The sequence below is a fragment of the Geotrypetes seraphini genome, chromosome 2, assembly GCF_902459505.1.
Source record: "Geotrypetes seraphini chromosome 2, aGeoSer1.1, whole genome shotgun sequence".
NCBI lineage: Eukaryota > Metazoa > Chordata > Amphibia > Gymnophiona > Dermophiidae > Geotrypetes > Geotrypetes seraphini.
In genome coordinates, this window is record NC_047085.1 from 229,833,516 (window position 1) to 229,850,261 (window position 16,746).

Below are 16,746 nucleotides of genomic sequence, written 5' to 3' on the forward strand. Positions count from 1 at the left end.
AGGAGGGCAGTATCCATTTGAACCCATCACTATTTCCCTTCAGAAAGGCTATTTCTACCTGGATCAATAAATTATGACCTCCATAAGTGCTATAACTACACTGTTCCAGCGTAAATTCCCCCCCCTGAAAGTCTGGTTCCAGACCTTATTTCATCACATTGTTACTGGGTCTCCTACCACGAGGGCTGTATGTATCCGAATCAACCACCTCCCCATTAGGCCCCTTTATATCAGGCTCCAGCACAGGATGTGCCAGAATTCAGCAGTCCATATCGCAAGAAGGCCTGTCTCAACCAGGATTCAGCACCCATCACCACTACTGAAGTTAGAACAGCCCAGATCCTGCACGTCTTACCTCCCAACCACAGAATCTTACTGGATACACCCAGATCTAGTAGTCATTACCACAAGAAGAGCTGTATCCACATGGATATAAGGGGATGAAGGCTTTCTGATGCGACTGGATGCTGTATCCATGTGAATCAGCTCTTCTAGTGGTAATGACTGATGGATCTGGGTAAGTCTACAGGGCTGGATTGATCCAGCCATATGTTCCCTATCTCCTGGAAATCTATCCCTTAGACCGGATTTAAATGTTTTAAAGTGGGAATCTGTGAAATCCGGGCGATCTGTTTTCCTTGTTCGAAATTTCTGTCGTCCTCCCCCCCCAATCATGACCAATTTTTTCTTGTCTCTGCCTTCTCAGAAATGCATCTCTCTTTTTGAATCCCTTTCCATTACGGATCTTTTTTTCTCCTCTTCTATAATCTCAACCATCTCCTTTTTTTTCTCCCCTGCTATGGTAGTAGATTCAAACTTCTCTTTTCTGATTCCAAACTCCTTGCTTTTTCAACACATGATCTGCACCACGTTTCTTCTTCACTCCCCTCCCTCACACGTCGGCGTCCCAACATCTATTACAGCCCTGCTCTCTTGATATACACAATACACCATGTCTTGCCCCTTTGATCTCCAGAATGCGTCTCCTCTCTTACTCCCATTATCTTCTACTCTACCACACTCAGCTCTGTCGTCCTATTCTATTATCCCGATTGTTCTCATTCTCTCTCTCTGACCTTATCCCCTCCCATGGATGCAAAAAACCCCACCTCCCTTTCACCATCCACCCATGACATTTCCCATATAGCAGTTGCACCGATTGGGTCGTTGTGAAACATACATCCCCGCCACGGGTCACGCCCCCTGTGATGAGACTCTGACATCATATGTCGTCAGCACAGGGGCTCGCCGCCAGAGAGGATGGTTTTTAAGATGGATAGTGAGGGACCGGGATTGCAGAAGGATACAGGGGCCTCATTCCCATCTAAAGGAATAATAATAACAAAACAACAAAAAGTAGAAAACCTATCGGTAAGCCACATATTTAAGAAGGAGGCAGAAAAAAAAGTCAGATTTTAACGTTTCTACTGTATGTGAGGATCCCGCAAGTCCGTCTTTTACATTTATTTTATTTTACTATTTATATATCACTTATAGCCTAAGTGGTTTTACATGTTGCTTCGCTGCAAGGATCAGAATCGGGGTGACGTTTAAGACGTTTACAAAAAGCGAACCTTACTCGCACCCGGGTGCTCCATTGCCCCGCTCCTTTATTCGAGCAGAAGACCTTAAACAAATTCTACGCCGTAACTTGGTCTGCTCTCCCCAGCCAATCAAACGTTTGGGCGCGTCCGTTGGATACGAGTGATTGGTCGGCGATCACTCGGCGCAGGATTGGCCGACTGTGTGTGTAGGCGGGGGCTGCTGTTTATGTGAATGCGTATTGACCGGTTAAAGTAGGCCGGATATTTCCCTGGTGGGGGGGGGCTGAGATGACAGGGTTATGCCGGCAGCTTTGCGGAACCGAGCAAGCACATGGGTGTGAGGAAGCGGGACCGCGCACCATTTGTTGCGGTCTTCTAGTTTTCAGATGGTTAAACGTGCGCGGTGATGATGTCAGCAAGAACTGAGCAACGTTCGGAAGAGGTATTAGCACGAGCTTCCGACCTGTTGTATTGTGGGATTTGTGGTCTAAGGACTACTTGGGAGCGCGCATAGCCTCCTCTTCCTAATTTCTATAACGCATCGCTGTACATTAAACATTCAAGAGATAGACCCTGCTCAATAGAGCTTACAATTTAATCAAACAGGCAAAAAAGGGACGGTTAGGGAGTTTATCAGGCATAGGTGCTTTTACAACCTTGTGGGGGTTAGGAGTTAAAAGCAACCTCGAAAAAGTGAGCTTTTAGCCTGGATTTGAATACTGTCAGGGATGGAGCGTAATGTACTCGGGCAGTCTGTTCCAGGCATATGGTGCAGCAAGGGAGAAGGAAGATAGTCTAGAGTTGGCAGTAGAGAACTTTTCCCCTTCTCCCTAGGTTGGGGTCAATAATAGATGGGTCTGAATTAGGTTGCTTTTTCTTTAGCATATGGGTTTAAAAAAAAATTAATAACATTAGTTTGAAACCCAATACACTAGACATTTTATTCTAAAGCTTAGACTGTATCTGACCTGCAGAATGTCAGGAGCCCCAGTGTTCAATCCTGCCGCACCTGGCGGCCGAGGGGATAATTTTATGAAGCTTTTTACTGTGTAACATTTTAAACATAGAAAACAGCCTTTGTAAAATTGTACAGGAATATACATGCTTACCAAGGACTAGGCTCACAGAATGAGTGTACTGTACAGTCTACACATAAGCATTCCTGGGGGCCTAATTTTAGGCAGAGTTGAACTAGATACTAATGTGAACACATTTATACTTTCGGAAGTGCATGAGGATTTGAATGCTGTTGGGGCTGATTCCATATACATGTCATTTAATAAAATTGTCACCCAAGTAATAAGTTGTTCAAATCTTACTCTTCACACTGAGAGCTGTTCAGTAACACCCAGAACTAGAGGAGACTGCCAACCCATATCAGTGTATTGAGAGAAAACCTCTGTCAGAATCCTCACATCATGGATATAGCCAAACCTGGCATTTTGGGTGGGCCTTCCCACTCCCTCCCCCTTCTTTTTGTCCTGCATCTCTCTCTCTCCCTCTCCTCTGCCCCTTGATTTGATATTTGCTAACCACTCGCAGCCTAGGCATCACCTCTTCCTTCTCTGTTGTACCTCAGCACCTTCACTGGTGACAAAAGCAATGCCAACCCCCTCTGCCTGCAGAGGCCCCTAGGCTTCCCTTTGCTGCATCCTGTCAGTGAGGAAACAGGATGTGAAATCAGCAAGAATGGGATGCCTGCAAAGGTGCTGAGGTACCAGTAGAATTGGAAGGAGGGTTCGGAAAGGGGGATTTTGCCCGGCCATGGATCAGGGGAAAATGCTAAACTATTTGGGGGGACCTGACAGGGTGGGCCTGAGTCAAAAATAGATGCACCTCCAATAGCTATACCAGTGCCTTATGCCTTTTCTGACATATTGTATCTTGATAATTTAGTATGGGTAGGACCTCGGATACAGTGATCTCATAAACCTTTTCTTAAAAAAAAGCTTAAAATATGTGACCTAACGAATTCCACCAAAAACTATTATTTAGGCGATCCCAGTTTTTCATTATATGTTGTATGGCAACCCCTGTCATAATGAAATGGAAAGGGTAATTGCCATTCAAAGGGGGGCATTAAGAAATTTCAGGATATTTGGGAGCCATTAACAAAATACTGTAATGATTGAATATCAAGTTTTTCCCCTTAAATATGCACATCCAAGAAGGGGGTTGGGGATTTTTTTGGCTTTCTTTGAGAGTAACAATGTGGGGAGGGGGAGGGGGGGTTATTATATATTTGTCTTGAGTTGAATGTTATTGAAGGGGAAGGGAAGGGGAGGGATATGGAATTTGAAATTGAGTTTTGTATAATATTAAGTGATGTATGTAAGACCAAATGGATGTTATACTGTTTCACTTATTATAAGTGTTAAAATGAATAAAGAATTATTACAAAAAAAAGCTTAAAAATACAGAGCAAGAGTTTTTAATCAGCAACATGCACAAATCAATTAGTAAACCAATAGATATTAGAGATTTCTTTGCAAAGACTTTTTTTTGACAGCCATCCCATGAAATGCAACAGAAATGCTGAGTCTGTCTTCCTAATTTCATGTTCTCATTTATTCTCTGCTACTATTCATAACTCAATTCTGGCCATATTTGCAGCAGCTATTCTCTTTCCCTTCCTGGGCTTGAGTGTACTAGCTTCCCATTCAGACACCAGAATGCATGACGGCATGCTGGTCCCCACAAAAAAAAGTTTTAATGAACTATGCTGTGGTTTTATTGCACCTTTGTTAACTTGTGGGTGATGCTGTGTATTTTGACTTTCATCAGACTTTTATTTTTCTTTTATTTGAGTGCAGATTAAAAGGTTATGCATCTGAAGATAAATATACAGTACTGTATATTTATAGAGCCCTTATTCACACAGGATGTACTGGGTTCTATATCCACAGTCCCATAAGGTACCTTGAGGAAATTTAGTGTGAATTCTATGCCACATAGTAACATAGCAGATGATGGCAGATAAAGACCCGAATGGTCCATCCAGTCTGCCCAAAATGATTCAATTTAATTTTTTTTCTTCTTAGTTATTTCTGGGCAAGAATCCAAAGCTCTACCTAGTACTGTGCTTGGGCTCCAACTGCTGAAGTCTCCGTCAAAGCTCACTCCAGCCCTCCCCAGCCCATCCTCAACCAAAAAGCCATATACAGACACATACCATGCAAGTCTGCCCAGTAATGGCCTTAGTTCTTCAATATTTACTACTATTTTCTGATTGTGTTCATCCCACGCTTCTTTGAACTCCGTCACCATTATCCTCTCCACCACCTCTCTATGGAGTGCATTCCAGGCATCCACCACCCTCTCCGTAAAGTAGAATTTCCTAACATTGCTCTTGAATCTACCACCCCTCAACCTCAAATTATGTCCTCTGGTTTTACCATTTTCCTTTCTCTGGAAAAGATTTTGTTCTACGTTAATACCTTTCAAATATTGAACATCTGAATCATATCTCCCCTGTCCCTGTGGCCAACATTGGTTTCCCAACCTAAAGGATATAAAACTGCTGGAGAGGGTGCAGAGACGAGCAACAAAGCTAATAAAAGGTATGGAAAACTTGGAATACGAGGAACGACTTAAGAGACTGGGATTGTTCTCCCTTCAGAAAAGAAGACTGCGAGGGGATATGATCGAGACTTTCAAAATACTGACATGAATCGACAAAATAGAACAGGAAAAAAAATGATTTACAATGTCCAATGTGACACGGACAAGAGGACATGGACTGAAGCTAAGGGGGGACAAGTCCAGGACAAATATCAGGAAGTTCTGCTTCACGCAACAAGTGGTGGACACCTGGAATGCTCTCCCAGAGGAGGTTATTGCAGAATCCACCGTTCTAGGCTGCCTTTTGAATCCAGAGTGCTCTTCAAGTTCGCATGCTTCTGTTACAAATCGGTAAATGGCTATTCACCAAGATACATCAATCCCCACTTTAACCTCTACTGCTCCTACAAGAAATCCCGCAGAATTCAGCTGTTCGCCTTCCCTTCGCTAAAGCTGTGTCACCTCAAAAGATTCCTAGATAAAACCTTCGCCTTCCAAGCAGCCAAGCTGAACCCATGGCTAGCCCAAATGATACTGGAGGCCCCCACTTACCTCGGCTTTAGAAAACTACTCAAAACTCACCTATTCAGCAAACAAGACCCATAACCGCCCCCTTCCAGTAATCACCTGGCCTTTGCCCGGCTCAGCTCCTCCTCCTTGATCACTTCTTTCCCCCCTCTCTTCTACCCTCCTCCTTCTTCATCTGCCAAGCTCGGCTAATTATATTGTAAACCTGATAAATTGTTGTAAATCTGCATGTCAATGCGGATCCTAACCTAATTGATGTGAACCGCCTAGAACTCGTTGGGTATGGCGTTATAGAAGAATAAAATTATTATTATTATTAAATTATTATTAAAAGCAAACTAGATGCACATCTCCTTACGAGAGGCATACAGGGATATGGGTGACTAAAATTTACGCCAGGTGTACACCTGGCTGGGCCTCCGCATGTTCGGATCGCCGGACTTGATGGACCGAAGGTCTGATCCGGAGATGGCAGTTCTTATGTCCCTCCTTTCTTCTAGGGTATATATATTCAGGGCTTCCAGTCTCTCCTCATACGTCTTCTGGCGCAAACCTCCTATCATTTTTGTCGCCCTTCTCTGGACCTCTTCAAGTCTTCTTACGTACTTTGCCAGATACAGTCTCCAAAACTGAACACAATATTCTAAGTGGGGTCTCACCAACGACCTATGCAGGGGCATCAACACCTTCGTTCTTCTACTTGTTACGCCTCTCTTTATACACCCCAGCATCCTTCTGGCAGCAGCCACCGCCTTGTCGCACTATTTTTTCGCCTTCAGATCTTCGGACAATATCACCCCAAGGTCCCTCTCCCCATCTGTGCATATCAGCCTCTCACCTTATGCGGTTTCTTCCAATTATTAATCCCCAAATGCATTACTCTGCATTTCTTTGCATTGAATTTTAGTTGCCAGATATTAGACCATTACTCTAACTTTGCAGATCCTTTTTCATATTTTCCACTCTCCTCTTTGGTGTCTTCTCTGTTACAAATCTTGGTATCATCCACAAAAAGTCAAACTTTTCCTTCTAACCCTTCAGCAATGTCACTCACAAACATATTGAACAGGATCAGCCCCAGCACTGAACCCTGAGGGACTCCACTACTCACCTTTCCTTCCTCCGAGCTACTTCCATTAATCACCACCCTGGAGAGGGGTTCCAACTTCAAGGCCGTAGTTCTCATATCACAACACCCCAGACACGGATGAGATGTTCCAACATTTTGGGAAAAATAATTTGTTCAGTTCAAACCAGAGTACCCAAGTTTGTAGTATTTGAGAGTAAAAATGTATGTGGTGTAGTGGGAATAAGGGGTAGATCTGTTCCTTTCTTTCCCTCTTCTGAGTAAATGGGCTTCCTTTTCTTTCTAGGCTTTCTGGACCCTGAGGATCCTTTTTGGTACCTTAACTTAGTTTGGTTCTCTCCTCCACCCTTCTGTTTTTGGTTGTCCTCTGTCTACCAGCATTTACATGCTGATTTTATACATAACAGATTATAATTAATAACACATACGTGCACATACACAAGTAAATGTCTGTAAATATGCCGTTTGATGGAGTCTGAGCAGGACTTGCATGCATAAATTAGTAAATTGCTGTAAGTTCAGTGTGTATTGCTATATTTTAAAGCACCTAACACCAGCTCTGTGACTGGCTAAAGCCACATTTCTTCATCTGTCTGGACAAAATGAGCAGACAGATGAAGAAATGTTTTCAAAGATTAGGAAAGCTGGAGAAATGGGCAACACTATAATTGGTGATTTCAATTACGCACTCACTAAAGAGTAGGAGTGATTTCAATTATCCCAACATTGACTAGTTAAATGTTTCATCGGGGAGTGCTAGGGAGGTAAAATTCCTAGATGTCATAAATGACTGCTTCTTGGGGCAACTGGTCTGGGAACCGACAAGAGGGGGAGCTATTTTAGTGGAAAACAAGACATAGTACAGGAGTTAACTGTTGGGTCCGCTTGGAAACAGTGATCAGAACGTGATCAAATTTGAGCTGATACCGTTAGCATGGAATATTGCAACTCCTTGGATTGGCCACCATGAGAACGGACTACTGGGCTTGACGGACCATTGTTCTGGCCCAGTAAGGCTATTCTTATGTTCTTAGGAACAAATATTTAACCTGTTATGTTAGTATTCCATAAACTTAAGGAAAGTACAGTAGTTGCCACATAGGTGCAGTGTTATAGAATTACCCCCAATGGGTTACTGCTCCTGGACACCTTCATTCTGTCTGGATAGCTCTCAGTATTTTGGTACACTGTATATTGTTTCTGCTGAGGCTTGAATTCACCATGGATATGGGATCTAGGACAGGTCCTTCCCTCTTGCCCAGCTTTCCAGAACACAAGCAGACTGGGATTGCTGCACACCCACAGGCTCTGATTCCAGGAACTGAGAAACACCACTACTGGTATCCCTCAAATTCTGGAGCATCTTAACTCACTATGGCCATACTGACCACTGGGTGGACTGCACCTTTTGTGGTCGCTCTGTGGAGCTGTATCTTAAACACTGGTTTAGTCCCTCCCATTAATTATGATATATTCAGGGACAGCGATTGGGACTTTTTGTAGTATTACAATCACACTCAAAGCAGTTTTCATACAGGCACTTCAGGTATTTTCCCTATCTGTTCCGAAGGGCTCACAATCTATCTAATGTACCTAGGGCAATGGAGGATTAAGTGACTCTATATGCTTCTCAGTGGAGAAGCACAAGCTCTAGGATTAAATAAAAGGGTACCCTTACATTTATGGAAGACATAATTCAAATGGCAAGCCAAAGCAAAAATTGACCCTTTCATGTTTTGTACCTTAATGTCTCCTTCAGATGCATCCTGTGCTGAAAGCTTTTTTGAGTGGTTCCTTCAGCGGCACCTGTTCCACCCTTCTCTTTCAGCCTCTAGACCTCATCAAGACCCGTCTGCAGACCCTGAAGACTCCAATCAGTGGGTAGGTGTCCATTAAGCTGCAGGAAACCTGATTGGAAAGTGTAATTGACGGGTAAATATTTTTTCATCTCAGTACAGGGAGAATGGTCAGCGAAACAATTCTAAATTCTCAGTAACTGTTTTAGAAATAAAAGCAGATATCAGTACCGTGTACCACGTCTCTTAAAACACTGTGGGGAGGGTATCAGGCTTTGGTTGTCAGGTTTGTTTGGGTTTTTTTAAAGAGCGTGCTGCTTTCTTCTGGATGCTATTGAAATATTTTTTTCACATAAAGAATAGTTAAGCACTGGAACTCACTGCCACAGGATATGGTAACTACAGTTAGCATAGCTAGATTTAAGAAAGGTTTGGACAAATTCCTGGAGGAAAAGTCCATAGTCTGCTATTGAGACAGACATTGGAGAAACTACTGCTTGCCCTGGATCAGTAGTATTGAATGTTGGTACTATTTGGGTTTCTGCCAGGTACTTGCGACCTGGATTGGCCACTGTTGGAAACAGGAAACTGGGCTAGATGGACCATTGATCTGACCCCAACAGCGTTTGTTGGAGCCAGTAGTTACAATGCCCGCAAGCTTTTTTGTTTATTGAGCCTCTATGAAGCTTATGTTTTTTTTCAAAACAGACTCCCCCCAGAAAGGAGGAAAAATGGTTGACTCGAATATAAGTCAGGCGGCTTAATATTCAAGTGTCCTGCTCTGTCAGGCTCTGCACCCAGCCCCTCCCTGCCAAGCTTTGCACCCAGCCCCCTTCCCTCCATCCCTACCCTGTCAGGCACTGCTCCCAGCACTTTTCCTTCCTTCCCCTGTCAGACTCTGCACTCTTCCTCCCAGCCTCTGCAATCTGTCCCCCCCTTCCCTGCCCTATCTTCATACCTCTGCCGATCCATGGTGGAGGTGCAGCGGGCAGGAGGAAGCTTTTCAAACTCCTGCCCTGCTGCTAACCGGCTGCATGATCGAATTTCCTTATCTGAGCGGCACAAGCAGCAGCGCGATTTGGCGCTGCTTCGTGGTGCTCAGCAGCTTCCTTACTTGCTCCCATGAATTATCGCGAGAATTTGCGGGAGCCAGTAAGGAAGCCGCTGAGCTCCGAGAACAAGCGCCAAATCGCACTGCTGCTCGTGCCGCTCAGATGAGGAAATTCGAACGCACAGCCAGTTAGCAGCGGGACAGGAGTTTGAAAATCTTGCTCCTGCCCGCTGCACCTCCACCACGGATTGGCAGAGGTATGATAGGGCAGGGAGGAGAAGGGGGGCAGAGCCTGGCGGCGGTGGTAACCTTAAAAAAAATTCTGGGAGGGGGCATTGAGCCGAATATAATCTGGGACCCCTATTCTTGGGCCAATTTTTGGGCCCAAAAATCCCGGTTTATTTTTGAGTATGTATGGTAGTTTGCTGTACCGAAACGCTTGCAGCGTTGAGCAGTGAATTATAGAATTATATTCCTGCTCTCAATAAAAGACTGTGTTTGGAGATGCATCATTCTTCCCACTGGATTGTTTTGTGATTTATATATCCATGGGAACTGCTCGTTACTTTTTGTTCTTTCATTCTTTCGTTGATTGTATGATAGCAGATTGATGATCCTAAGGAGATTTCTGACTTGCCTTTCATATGATGTTTTCTTTTGTTTGGAGGACTTTTAATGTAGGGCTTGTTTCTGATTAGGGTTTGAGGTAGTTGATTTTGAAGAGCCATATTTTCAGACTTTTTCGGAAGAGCATATATTCCAGGATGGTCCAGATTTCTCAAGAGACTTTTTGAGGCGGTGGCTTTGGGAGTCAAAGTGGCCTCTGCATCACCCTTTGTCACTCGCGCTTGTCTGTCCAGACTGCGCGCTTTGGAGAGTGATGGTGATGATCCTCCTCCTCAATTCTTTTATCTGGTGTGGATTATGTAGCTAATGCCCTGTATGACATTATTCATGTCCTGGGTAAAGCGTCGGCTTATTCAATTTCTGCTCGTAGAATGCTCTGTATCAAGCAATGGGCTGGTGATTCCACCTCTAAATCTACTCTAGCCAGACTCTCTTTTAAGGGGCAACTATTATTTGGCAAAGGCCTGGATGACCTCTGAATTCAATGGTGGACCGTCGCCCCAAAACCCTGCCTGATTGTAGACCCAGAACCTCTAGAGGCTCAGGAAGCTCTAATTTTTGTGGCTTCAGGCGATCTCAACAGTATTCAGTTCCACATCGCAGAGATTGTCCCAGGACTACAGGTAGAGATTTTCCAGATCCAGGTGTAACAAGGTCTCTGCTATGCTGCTCCATCCACCAAGAAGTCGCAATGACTCCAGGCTGAGGGAGGCCCCTCTTTGCATAGGGGGCAAGCTCTTGGCATTTCTGCAGGCCTGGGTCGATTTCATCCGACTGCTGGGTTCTGGACATCCTTAGTACAGATTAGATGTATTCAACTTTTCAACTGATCCATAACACACACCTGTTTGAATTCTAGTATTGGCTGACATAGGGTGCAGCACTCTCAAAGAATAAGATTGGTTGCCTATGATCCCAGTTTATGGTTTTAATTATAACTCATCAAACCATCTATCAGTCAGTGCCGGCGTTCACTGCAGATCTCATCACACTAGATGAATTGATTCATGCCTTTTAAAGCTGACACAAAAATACCTTCTGTGCACTCCCCTCTCCATCAAAAGGCAGGCTAAACTCAACTAGGCAAAATGCTTTCTTCTCATTCATCCCCCCAATGAGTAAATCTGTGTGCCTGTATTTTGAACTAGAATCCTCTGATAACCAGTTTAAAGCAACCCTATAAACTGGCTTTTTGGAGGGGAGGGCTGAATGGAGTTTAGCTCAGGGGCACAAACTTTTGGTGACCGATGCTTCAGTGGCTTTTTCCTTCTCCTTGCTTTTTTTCTAGATTATTATACTACGTGATCTTTTCTATATTTTTCTGTGTTGCCTACTTTGTTGTTGCAGTTCTATTACTTGGGTATTCATGTATCTTCTCCAGTCTTTAGATAATTTTCCTATAGTGTATGAATATGATGTACTCAGTTATTTTCCAAACTGTCTTGATATGTTTTACATGTAGATGGTATATAAAATCTTAATAAACTGAACTAACTTATTGTGATACAGGTCAGGCAAGGTGGGGATGATGGCGTTGCTGTTGAAAGTTATTCGTACCGAGAGCCTGCTGGGGCTCTGGAAGGGCGTCTCCCCAGTAAGTGAGCTTTCTCTTTTCCTCTGATCATTTTGATATTAAGATTCACTAAACTCACCAATCTGGATTGTTTTTGGGCGATTCTTGGCCGAGTTTCGCCGAACGACTGATTTCACTACAGATTCTTCATGCAAATGATCTGATCGGATGCGTGCCCACAAGCGATCCCACGGATCGCTGTAGAGCGATCGAGACGCATGTACAGATGATCTTTGTTGGTTGTAGATGCGATTTGCGCTTGCTCTTCGCATAAGCGAGGTCAAAATAAAGGGAGAGGGGTGGCTGCAGTTTTCTTGCTGGCCCTACGAGTGGACATTTTAAAAGGAATCATTTCCATTTATGCAGCCAGATTATGAAACAAAATCACGCTTTGATTATGGAACAGAAAACGCTTTAAACCCGCGGGTTAAAACCACGGGCCCACACTGCGCTTTTTGCAGAATAAAAAGGGAGTTCGTATGCATATGTACAGTTTTTTTTTTTTTTTGGGGGGGGGTTATTTTGATGGTTGTTTTGTAACCTCGATACTGGGATTTCATGGCGGCAGAGAGCAGGAGAGTCGGCAAGGACAGTAAGCGACTGGTCCTCAGCAGTCGCTTAATTTTGGATCAGCAAACCCAATCGGTTGTTCTTCTGTTTAGTGAATCGATGGCTTCCTACTTATGCATGCCATTTCCCCTTATTTGCATGGGCAGATTGGATCAGGTGGGAGATTGATCGGGCAGAAGGTTAGTGAATTGGGTCGGGAAACGATCGCAAACTGGTCGGGATGCGATCAGTGAGTTTAGTGAATCTAGCTCTAAGTCACCAAATGGGAGTAGGAGCTGCCTGACTCTTTGCTCTGCTCGTAATATGTTATTTGTTTTCTTTTTGACCTGCAGTCTTTTGTGCGCTGTATTCCTGGTGTGGGGCTCTATTTTAGCACCCTATATTCAATGAAACAGCACTTCTTCTCAGATCGTATGCCTACAGCCCTAGAGTCCGTGTTCTTGGGGGCCAGCTCACGTGCCTTTGCCGGAATCTGCATTCTGCCCATCACAGTGGTGAAGACACGCTATGAGGTGAGCACAGCCCCCAAGCAATATCTAATATGCAAGTAAATATTCTGAAGTGATTTGACCTGCTAACTTTTTTTTTTTTTTTTTAACATGTCATTTTGCATTTCTATACTAGGTTTTATATGAACGGGGGGTCATGCCTTCTCTTAATTGCCAATTCATGTTACACATTGACTGCTGGATGTTCATTACATTACAACTCCATTTATATTCCACATTTACCTATATGGTTCAGTCTGGATCAGAATAAGATAATCCAGCTGAAGTTAGATACTGGGAATACATACAGCAGTATACATAACCGCTCACTTTTATGCAGACAATATATTACTTCTTTATCATGCTTCCCCAAGCAATCTTGATATTTCACCGTTAGAGGTCAGCCTGGATTCTGTTGCATCTTGGTTACATGATGACAATCGTCTTGTCTTAAACCATGATAAAACAATTACCTGTTGGCAAACTGGACGCTTCACTCTGCCACAGTCTGATTTATCACTATTTAATACTACCATTTCACCAGTACAAAATTTTCACTATTTGGGAGTCATTTTGGACTCTCATTTGACATTTGGTGCTTATATTTCCTCAATATGTAAATCAGGATTCTTTGTATTGTTCCAACTTTGCTGAGTCAGCCATTCGCAGATCTATATCTCGCAAGATTAAAGCAACATCATTGGCTCCCAGTCAAATACCGCAGTCAGTTCAGACTAGAGAATGACACGGGGAAAAATTCTGGCCCTGTCCCCTTTACCGCCCCGTCCCCGCCTTCCCCTTCACTGCCCTGTCTCTGTAGCATCCATACAAGCCTCAGTACTGCAATATTTAGCTTATGCCTTCCTTATAAATCAAAGTTCTGGCTGCCGAACTAGAGAAAGAGATGTTCAGCTGGCAGGGATTTGTTTATAAATTTTTATCAACACAACTAATATACTACTTTATCCTAAAGCAAAAAAAAAGGAAATAAATAGAAATTTTTTTTTCTAAGTTTCAAGTTTCAAGTTTATTAGCATTTAATGAATCGCCTATACAAAGTTTCTAAGCGATGTACAAATTAAAAACCATCAGATGGTGGTCACATATATAATTTTTACACATTAAATTTTAAAACAAACTATTGACATTTTAAACAATGGGAAAAAGACAAACATGAATAAGAGGGAAAAGTTACAATTCATTTTATGTTGAAATTAACAATTAAGGAAAGACACAATAGGGAATAATGGGGTTGGAATATTTGATAGTCTTAGTCAGAATGTAAGGGGTTAATATAAAATATGCTATGTATCAAAGGCATCTTGAAACAGAAAGGTTTTTAGAAGTTTCTTAAAAGTTAAAAGGTCTTTTTCAATTCTAATAAAGTTTGGTAAGGAATTCCACAATGTTGGGGCCATAACAGAAAATATGTCGTTTCTTCTTGTGCCGATGATTTTCAAGGAGGGAATTGATAAAAGATTTGAAGAGGATGAACGTAATGAACGTGATGTATTGTATGGAATAATAATTTTAGATATGAATTGTGGTTCATTATGAAGTAATGTTTTATATACTAAAAGTATGATTTTAAACGTAATCCGATGGGAAATAGGAAGCCAGTGTGATTTAATCATTAGGGGTGTGACATGGTCGTATTTTTTTGCTTTATGAATTAATTTTATTGCTGTGTTTTGAATTATCTGAAGTCTTCTTTTTTCTTTCTGAGTAATATTAATCAGGAGCGAATTGCAGTAGTCTATTTTGGAAATAATTAGTGAGTGAATTAGAATATTAACAGATTTGGTCTCTAAGAATGTAGAAATGGAACGGATGAGACGTAACCTATAAAAACATGATTTAACTATTTCACTGATATGTTTGTTAAATGATAAATCTACATCAATGGTTACACCAAGGATTTTCAGATATGGTATAGATTCTAAAGGTGTTGTCTAAATGAGAAGATGAGGAAAGCAGAAACCAATTCCTTCCATCCACTGTCTGTCTTCTTTCAACATCTTCCATTTGCTCTGTTACTGTGCCTCTCCCATCACCCCCTTCCCAATTGGTCTGGCACCCATTTTCTTCCCTCCGCTCCCCCCATAGTGTGGCATCTCTGTCTTCTCCCCACTCTGTCTTCCCTATTTCCCTTCCAGCTTCTTCTCCCCACCACCACCCTTCCCTCTTGCCACCTCACCGCCCTTCAGCACCCCCTTGTGCGGCCTGAGAATCCCCCTCCCCCTTACCTTTGAGGTGCGTTAGTAAAGTAAGTTGCTGAAGTCGGCCGAGCCTACCTGCCTGCAGTAATGTGTGTGTGAGCGGAAGCTTCTCCTCTGACGCAACCGGAAGGTGCGTCATAAGAGAAGCTTCCATCCACACATGCGACTGCAGGCTCGGCCGACTTGAGCAACTTAATTTACTAACGCGCCGCGAAGGTAAGGGGGAGGGAGGGAGGGAGGGAGATAGATTCGGTAGGTAGGAAGGAAGGAGGGGGCCGCGCGCATTCCCTCTCCTAACCGCATGGACAAGGCCATTCACCACTCCATGGGGCGGTGGATAGCCTTGTCCCCGTGCCAGCAGTGAGCACTTCCCCCCCACCATTTTGGCAGGTAACCCGCGGCTAGCCACAGATAACAGCCACCGTGTCATTCTCTAGTTCAGACTTCTTTTCTTTGCGTTTAAAGCTTTCCGTTTTGGTGCCCTCCCTTTTCCCCCACCTTATCTTTCCTCACTCACCATTCCCTATTCACAGGATGGTTTTGCCTAGTCCTTGACTTGCTCAACTAGAAAGTACTAGGGATTTATTTATTTATTTAAAAATCTCTTATTCGCAACCATCCAACATACATAATTAAAACAATGTCACTTCGAAAAGACATAAAACAAATAATTTCATAAACTATAACAAACAATAATAATCTTCATAACTCAGTCATTTACCAAAACAAACATACAAAACACAATAAAAAAATTATGCATTTTATTTTTTGGTGTCCTGTTTTTGGAACGTATTACCTGTACAGATCTGAAGAGAATTTTCTCAAGCACTTTAAGATAGACTCGAAAACTTGGTTTTTCCAACAAGCTTTTAATTTTTGAATTAGGTTGAGGGGGATTGGGTACCTAGTAGTACTTACTACCTGAATTACTGTATAGCCTGTTACTGTCTTAAATGTGTGGCTCTTTTCTATCAAAACAAAAATGTAGTTCCTTTCTATTTTATTTTTTTTATTTATTTACTTATTTTTGTGATCCACTGTGCCCTACTTTGTCAGTTAACAGAAGTATGTCAAATGCAAAAATAAATACATTGCATTTTCAATGCAATAGGAATGATATGTTGATCCTTAGGGCACTCTGTCCATTCTTATATACTGCAGAAAGGTGTCAATCGCAATTCTTGAAACCTCCTCCTTCTCTCAGGATTCTGCTGCCCCCTTCAGTTTCTCTTTCTACAGGCAAGCATGAAAGGTGTCTTCTGATCTGCTCGGTTTATTTCATTTTTTATTTTTCAATAGTTTTGCTCTAGTCACGGTCTTTTTTTGTGAAACCAGAGATCCATTTTGCTAAGGGTTTACTCTGTCTGCGTGGAGAGGAGCAGATTTTAAATCTGCAGCTGGCAGGTGTATCCTTTGGGGACCTGTTTCAGCCAGCCAGCTGAAGAATAGTGGAGCCTAGGGTCCATGACCCTGGTGTTTGCTCACCCCTTTGACTTGGTCAGGGGCTCGATTGATCCACCTCACCCCATTCATCTCAGTGTTCTCTTTCAAGTGAAGTCCAATCACAGCCCACGTTCTTTCTGTGGCACCCAGATGAAACTCCTGGTTACAGAGCCCTGGGAGATCCCAGAAGGCTCCCTCAATGGGACAAAACCCACAACTAGGTTGTATCCTATGGATTAAGAGTTCCAACAAATGTTTG

At 42.9% G+C, this 16,746-nt stretch overlaps 1 protein-coding gene across 3 annotated transcripts in view; it reads left to right on the plus strand.

Moving 5' to 3' along the window:
• The first annotated feature begins 1,254 nt into the window (after positions 1-1,254).
• Positions 1,255-16,746, plus strand: part of SLC25A38 (solute carrier family 25 member 38) — a 58,316-nt gene continuing 42,824 nt past the window's right edge. The window contains exons 1-4 of one of the 3 annotated variants that reach the window (XM_033929481.1): positions 1,255-1,371; positions 8,480-8,652; positions 11,704-11,788; positions 12,670-12,849. In XM_033929481.1, coding sequence (XP_033785372.1) covers positions 11,720-11,788; positions 12,670-12,849 — 249 coding nt within the window. In that variant the 5' untranslated portion in view covers positions 1,255-1,371; positions 8,480-8,652; positions 11,704-11,719. Of the gene's footprint in view, positions 1,372-1,760; positions 1,987-8,479; positions 8,653-11,703; positions 11,789-12,669; positions 12,850-16,746 lie in introns of those variants that run through there. The other 2 variants (XM_033929479.1, XM_033929480.1) reach the window with 2 other exon arrangements.